We start from the raw sequence: 7,701 nt of genomic DNA, 5'->3' as shown, positions 1-7,701 counted from the left end.
GCTGTCTTTTGTACGTTTCTGATTGGGTTGAATGATCAGGTTTTACATATGGGATGTTTCTCATACGTGGACCTAAATTTTGCTTCACATTCAACTCGAGTATGTTTTGTTGGGGCTATAATCTTTATTTAAAATAAACTGGAATATTGCAATCCTACTGTGCTTCCAACTATCCGAGAGGCCTAAGGGATTTGTTGCATGATTGTGTATGCGCTGTGCCAAGAATCGGCAAGCTTGACTCTAGTTCCGGTTATAGTTGCTGCCGGAACCAAGTTGGAGTGTTCGGTTTTTCTGAATGATTATTATTTCCATATTCTTTGTCAGTTCTTGCTGTACTGTGATGTGCAAGTAATTTTTTTTTTGAACCGAAGGACCTACTCTGAATGTTCTCGCCGGATTGCTTTTATTCCTTTGCTATTCGGTTTTTCTGTTTTTGCTGATGTTTAACTAGGATTATTCTATACTGATGTTTGTTTGAACCGGTCCAATTTGTTGATTAATTTTTGCCCCTCTGGCGTCGGGCTGGCTGGGTCGCCGTCTATCGTTGCTGAAACGCTTTTGTTATGCGATCGTTCTTGGTATCGTGCATTTCTTTAACAAAAGAAGAAAGAGCAAATCGCAATATCACGTGTATAACTTAAATCCTGTCATGTAAAACAATGTCAAGTAAATAACTTACTAATATTGTTAATTAGCTAGGAATGGGTAAATTAGCGGTTGCATCTAATTTTGATGGATTTACCTAACTTGCATGTTGGTGCTTTGTATCTAAAGATGCGTGTAAAGTTATCTGTGTTTGCGATGCACGATGTCTCCGATGACAATAACATTACTTTAGAAACATGTTTGATGTGAATAATGTATTAATGTGGCTATTCATAAGCGTGAGAGATAAGTTGATCTATGACTACAACGCGATAAACTGAAAAATACAACAAAGACATCGAGTATGCTTTTAGTATTTTTTATTTTTATTTTTTTTTCAAATATATGAACTTTCTTTCCATAGTAGTAAATCAATTAAATTGTTGGCAAGATAAAAGTAAATTAAATTGGATGATGATAATACACAAAAGAACTATAAAAAAAATGTAGAACAAGCTCACAAGTTGAAAATTTGTCGGTATACAATATTACAAGTTGTAGGGGCAGTTTTGCCACCCTCGTTAAGACTCGTTTGTTTTAACTCTTTTTTTTTTTTAATAAAAAAACCTTGTAAATCAAAGATCAAATCACAACGATGAGGTGGGCTATGAATAAGAGTAGAGATAAATAAATGATTCAAATCCTATGTCACAAACAAAAAATAATCGGCATTAAAACGACATCGGTATAATAAAGGCTAAATCGGCCCAATGTCTATGAAAAATATAATTCTCAGAAATTATGATATGAACAATGGTTTTGAATATTTTAAAATATGACTCATTTATAAAGTCAAGTAAAAGTAATTTTTTTTATCCACAAAACAAATATATTATTAAAATGTTTTGTATAAACTAATTCACAAATATCTCTTTTATAATTAACTAAATAATTTTAAGTTTTAACTAACTTAATCAAATTCTTGCGCATACATCTATTATATCTACCTCCTTTCACAATAATTCCTTTCTTTTCTTGGTGGTGGAGGAATTAAGGTAATATTCATAGATTATTTTTTTATTGTTCTAACAAGTGCACTTTTCTACAAAAAAAATGCTTTAACATGAATAATTTAATTTTGTGTCTCTACAAACGAGTCTCATTGCCAGGGTTCCTTATGTGAATATGAATGTAAACCTAAACTTTCATTGCGTATGAGTATTTGATTCTTTGTGATAAATTAAAAATGTCCATAATTTTTTATGGCTTATGTTTGATTTATTTTAAGCAAATAATAATATTTTTTCATGTCTCTAATCCATGATAGTATATTATCAACACTATTTAATTTTGTAAATATAAGGATACTTAATCTCGTCACTTCTTAAGATGAAAAATAAAATTTATTAGTTTAGATATTTAATTTTTTGTGATAAGTTAAGGTGTCATGAATTTTTTATTGGCCATGCTTGATTTGTTTTGGGCAAATATTTTTTTTTAATGTTTTGAATATACAATTTTATATTGCTAATAAACTATATATTTATTAACACCATTTAATCTTGTAAATACAAAATACTTAGTTTTATCATTTCTTCCGTCTTTGAGTATTTGAAAGAATATTTTTGTCCAAAAAAAATATTTATTTGAAAGAAGGTCAAATTATTTGTAAAGATGATAGTTTTGTCATACAAAACTCAAACTAAATATTAAAATGCCATAATACAAAATATAAATAGTAGGCTATTCATTAAGTTTGATTTTATAAAATGAACTATATATACAAAAATCCTTATAATAAATTGTTTTATTTAAACAATCAAGATCTAAGAATTAAAATTTTTAAATGTCTTGATACTTTCAAACAGTTGGAATTGCGAGAATTCAGTTATGAATGACTAACTTAAGATAAATTATGCCCCGTAGCATTTTACCTTTTATCACAAACAGCACAAACTTCAGTTATTCCCAATTATAAAATGATCATCGATATGCAACTAAAAAGGATAAAATAATCTAAAAGGCGAAATAAAGAAGTAGCACAAATAAATGTCATAGAATAACACAAATTACGAAGCCAATTTATTAAATAGAGACCGTCCAAACAGTTAAGCATATGGCAATCAAAATATACGAGAGACACGTCTAATTTTTAAACAAATGTTACTATTATACAATGCATATGATCATATCCCCTGGCATTAATGCAGGGAATAAGTCCTAGGTGGTATATGACATTAGACTGCAATGACCCGAACTCTCCCAAACCCGCATATGCCACATGTTTGACACCGTCTTCGTTCACCACCAACTCTCCCAGCCTTAGATGCTTGGCCTCAAATTCAGATGAGAAGCTATCTTTTGTCCAAGAGAACGATCGGCCTGGACGCATATTCAAAGAAAGTAACGTGAGCACGCACAAGCGCTGTGTAGATTCATTTCTTATTGATAATTACACTCATGTAAATGCGACTCTCACCTGGGACCAGTATGATATCCAGATGCTGCGGATCTCATGTGTGACACGTGGGTCAGACAAAGCCTCAACCCATCGACGGACAAATCTATCTTGCCTGTAGGGAAAACACCGGGGAGAATGCAATGTTTGTGTTAGATATGAACAACATTTTATTCATTTTATACTGAAAGCTATAACAGCCACCTGTCAGGTGCCCAGGATCGGTATCTCTCTCCAGGTTGCTTGAAGTTGTTCTCCTTCTCAATTATGCACTGTAGATTAAGCAATTTGAGTCATTCCCACATTCTAGTCCTTCGACTGTTTGTCTTCAGAACTTAATCACTTGTTTTTCAAAACATTTATTACCAGTTTCTTCCTTCGACCCATCCATAACTAATAATACTAGGAATAAGCACCATTCAATTAATATAGGCCCACTTTTTCTACTAACACCATTCACTTTCCTATGTAGGGCTTGACCAAATTTCATATTGACTCTGCTATGCATCTTTGTTTGACTTCATAAATCAGAAGAACAAAAATTGTCAGAATGTGTTTCTAATGATGCTTCTGAATGAAGTTTTCTGAAATATGATTAGAGTTTGCCAAATTGTGCAGTTTCTTGCACAAAACAATGCCCAAAATTAACTAAATATATACTAAATTGAAACCTATGGCCAGTGGTTTAATTTACGCAAGGATGGTCAACATTTTATATAATGCAATTCAGGAGAACTGAGAATTAACCTTTTCACGCTTTCCAGTAAGAATAGGAGGAGGAATGGGATGCCTTTCCGCATGTCGAACAGGATCATACCTCGAAGGGAAGTAATCGATCTATAAATCAGCAACAATTCAGTGCAGTCGTTAGAAGAAAATACAATAATAGCAGATAAACTGCAGTATGACAGCATGAATTAGGGAACCTTGAGCACATAAATGAATAATTGAATGGCATTATGTAGTTGATAACTTAAAAAATGACAATTAGCCTTGCACAGGGGAAAAAAAGGAAAAAATGATTTACCTCTTCATCCCTATGCATAAAATTCATGAAGCCATCATAATGATTGTTGTGATGAGCACATTTGGGAGCGTTAGCAGGAAGTTGCAAATAGTTTGGTCCAAGTCTGTGTCTCTGTGTATCAGCATAGGAAAATATCCGTGTTTGGAGTAACTTATCATCTGAGTAGTATATTCCAGGTACGATAATGGCAGGACAAAATGCAAGCTGTTCATTCTCAGCAAAGAAGTTATCAATGTTTTTATTCAAGACCAGGCGACCAACAGGCTGCAGGGGTAAAATGTCCTCAGGCCAAGTCTTGGTTACATCAAGCGGATCAAAGTCAAATCTGTCTTCGTGATCAGGATCTATTATCTGGATGTAGAGTTTCCACTCAGGATAGTTTCCCGCAGCAATTGAATCATAAAGGTCTTGAGTTGCATGACTGTGGTTAGATCCTCCAACTTTAACGGCCTCTTCCTCCAAAAGACACTTAACACCACAAGTAGGTTTCCAGTGAAATTTCACATAGTGTGCTTTCCCAGCCTTGTTGATTAAGGTATATGTGTTAACACCAGAACCATCCATATGCCTATAATCTTGTGGGACACCAACATCATCAAATAAGAAGGTGAACATGTGAAGGCTTTCTGGATGGTGGGAGAAGAAGTCAAGAATCCTCCAGTTCTCCTGAATGTGGGACTTGGGATTGGGTTTAAGGGAATGGACCATATCTGGAAACTTCATTCCATCACGGATGAAGAAGACAGGAAAGTTGTTTCCCACAAGGTCAAAGTTACCCTGCCACCAGGTAGGAATAAAAATTACACATAGCACCATAAAGCAAACAACTATAACTACATTGTCTGCTTTGTAGATATATATCAACCATCCAGCAACTAAACTTGTTTTCTTAGTTAACACGGGAACTTCTTTAAATATGTGAGACACAGAAACGTTGATGTAATGCTCGCACTTACACAATTATCTATATGTACCATCAGAAGATAATTTTAATTCTGTACCCTCAAATCATTACCTCCCTGGTGTAAAACTTCACAGCAAAGCCACGAGGATCCCGCAGAGTTTCAGGGCTACCACGCTCATGGATAACAGTAGAGAAGCGGACAATGACTGGTGTCTGAACTCCAGGCGCTCGAAGGAAATCTGCACATGTCAGTTGAGAAATGTCATGCGTGACTTCAAAAAAACCCTTTGCACTGGCTCCCCTAGCATGGACAACACGTTCAGGAATGCGTTCCCTATCAAAGTTTGCAAGCTTCTCTACCAGATGATAATCTTCCAGGAGAATTGGACCTGCAAAATGGGATAGATATAAATAATTTAAAATTACTGATATACAACCAAATTCACTCCTTAAGCTCGACAACAAATTGATCAATAACAACACCCTCCCTATTTTGACCAAGTCATTGAGGCATTCCTCCCTTACAATAGCTTAGTAGAACCTGAGACTTTACTTTTTCTTCACACTTAAAACATTCATCAACATGAATAAAAGAAATAAACAAACCAATACTGTGAGAAAACATATTGGCATGTAATAAACAAGATTAACAAACATCAATATAATGAAGCCTGAATACTTAATAAGTCATACTCCCCCCAGTCCTATATGCAGGACACCTTCCAGAAATAATTTTTGGTCCAGAATGTAAGACAGTTTGTAAAATTTAAACTACTTTTTTTAATTTTATCCTTTCTTGATGAACGTAAAGGTATTTAATATATGTGTATTATTATTAAAAATCAAGGATAAAAAGGAAGTACATCTCAATTTTTTGTGACATCAGGGGGAAAAAAACTTTCTTTAAGATGTGTGAAACAGTTAAAAATGTGTTACAATAAATTGAAAGGAGTAATTACCGAAGCTATCAGCTAATAATAAAATCTAGTCAGCTAAACTACGCTATTGGTACTCACTGGCAATAAGCTACTTTTAACATTGATTTCAGAACAATAAGACTAAAATCATTTCACAACTTGGTACCCAACCAACAATAACTTTCTTGTTGACTTTGACTATTCACCGTTATGGCCTCAGATTAAATCATCTTAACAATCAGGTTCCTTCTGAGGATTTTATAACTTCCGCCAATACGAAGTCCATAACCATTCAAATGAGCATTTTGACATCAATAGTTTACACAAAAATTATGGATAACGTCCCCAGGCCTAATTAATATTGTCTCACGTACACAAAGACTGGAAATTGCAAAAGTAAGCAATACCTCTAGATCCGACGGTTAGAGATGAGTTATTATTCCACACAGGAGCACCAGAATTGGTAGTCCAGAATGGAGAATTGAAGGCGCTTGATGAACGGTACTGCGTTGCATAACAAAAGCAGCAAACTAGTCAGCAGCCATCCTATAATCATAATCCTAGAAACAAAAATACCCACTCATTACATGAGTAGATAAGTCATGATGTATCGTTTTTATTGGGGGGAAAATGCTTAAACGATATTTCTGAATTGATTTCCAAAAGACGAAATCAATACAGGAAGAATTACGAAAATCAAAACAAAGAAGGAGATTGAGGATTTCTTAAACCATAAAAAGAAAAGAAAGATTTCAATCTCACCTCCAACAGGAGGAGGAATAAAGTAAAAAAATAGCATGAAAGAGTTTACTGTTGAGGAATGAAATCGGAAGAATTGATTGTCGAAATTCCGGTACCTTGTACGGATCCATGAATAGGGTTACGGCAGCGAATCGAACGAGAGGGAAGAGCTTTCTCCTTCGTGCGGAGATCACAGGGACTTCACGCCTCATCCACCGATTTATAAACTTCTTTATGACATATATACGCAAAGAAAAAAACTTATTTCTAATTCTAATTATTCTGGAATTTAACGTGGCGCTCCCGCTGCGACTCGAGTTACAAATTAACGTCATCTCGTTTGGGTTCACCAAAAAGGAAAAGGAAAATTAAAAAAAAAAAAAACACAATATCTCGTTGGAACCATCAACGAAATGCCGCGTTAAAATCCGATATTATAATTCGACTTAAAATAATTAGTTATATTTATATTTTGCTGTTAAATTGTTTTTGGCCTGAGCTGTTAAACTTTTTCATCAAAACTTTTCTTGATTGTAAAAAATATATATTTTTCGAGACCCGAATATATTATTGTACAGCCTTTTTTTAATTGTATTATAATATATTACAATTACAATTGACAATAAAAAACAGAGAAAAAGTATTAGTTATAATTTAGAGGTGTGGGAAGGCATCATCATTTCATGTTTTAAAATGTGAATATGTTTCTGACTTTAATCATTAACTCTTTTTTAATTATTCTGCATCTTTGTTATACTAATTATTTTTTAAGATATTTCTCGAGAAAAATGCAATACCGTTTGAGCATTAGTGATATTTATGTGTTTATCATTATTTAGTGGATTTATTTATACTGTTATGAGCAAGTTTTTTAACAAAACAATACAGATTTAGATGTTCAACTTTAATAAATAAATATACTCAAAGAGCACCCAGTATTTTTAGTATGGTATGTGGTTTAGAAAAAAAAATAATTAACTGTTTTGAGAAAAGCACTTGTTTTCAAACGAAGATATATTGAAAAAAACAAACTGAAATGATCGTCTGTTGAAGTTATCGCCGATATTTT

General features: G+C 33.6%; 1 protein-coding gene across 1 annotated transcript; it reads right to left on the bottom strand.

Annotated features, from left to right (window-relative positions):
• Positions 1 to 2,645: 2,645 nt before the first annotated feature.
• Positions 2,646 to 6,874, bottom strand: LOC129300030 (catalase-like). The gene is made up of 8 exons (XM_054938553.1): positions 6,749 to 6,874; positions 6,299 to 6,395; positions 5,086 to 5,363; positions 4,071 to 4,847; positions 3,791 to 3,880; positions 3,248 to 3,315; positions 3,065 to 3,158; positions 2,646 to 2,967 (listed from the first exon to the last, which is right to left on the bottom strand). Exons 1-8 carry the CDS (start codon positions 6,842 to 6,844, stop codon positions 2,908 to 2,910), a joined length of 1,560 nt encoding a protein of 519 aa, XP_054794528.1. The 5' UTR covers positions 6,845 to 6,874; the 3' UTR covers positions 2,646 to 2,907.
• Between the last annotated feature and the right edge of the window lie 827 nt (positions 6,875 to 7,701).

The sequence above is a fragment of the Prosopis cineraria genome, unplaced genomic scaffold (assembly GCF_029017545.1).
Source record: "Prosopis cineraria cultivar Desert tree isolate PC_DT_omini unplaced genomic scaffold, ASM2901754v1 PC1398, whole genome shotgun sequence".
Lineage (NCBI taxonomy): Eukaryota > Viridiplantae > Streptophyta > Magnoliopsida > Fabales > Fabaceae > Prosopis > Prosopis cineraria.
The sequence above is the reverse complement of the archived record's forward strand: the minus strand, read 5'-3'. Positions and strand labels throughout refer to the sequence as shown.

Excerpts from the sequence above, each read along its gene's own strand:
- LOC129300030 (XM_054938553.1), bottom strand. The coding sequence starts at position 6,844 with ATGAGGCGTGAAGTCCCTGTGATCTCCGCACGAAGGAGAAAGCTCTTC. Across the intron at positions 5,364-6,298 it reads TCTAACCGTCGGATCTAGAG|GTCCAATTCTCCTGGAAGAT; the intron begins GTATTGCTTACT and ends CCCATTTTGCAG. Across the intron at positions 2,968-3,064 it reads GGATATCATACTGGTCCCAG|GCCGATCGTTCTCTTGGACA; the intron begins GTGAGAGTCGCA and ends ATATGCGTCCAG.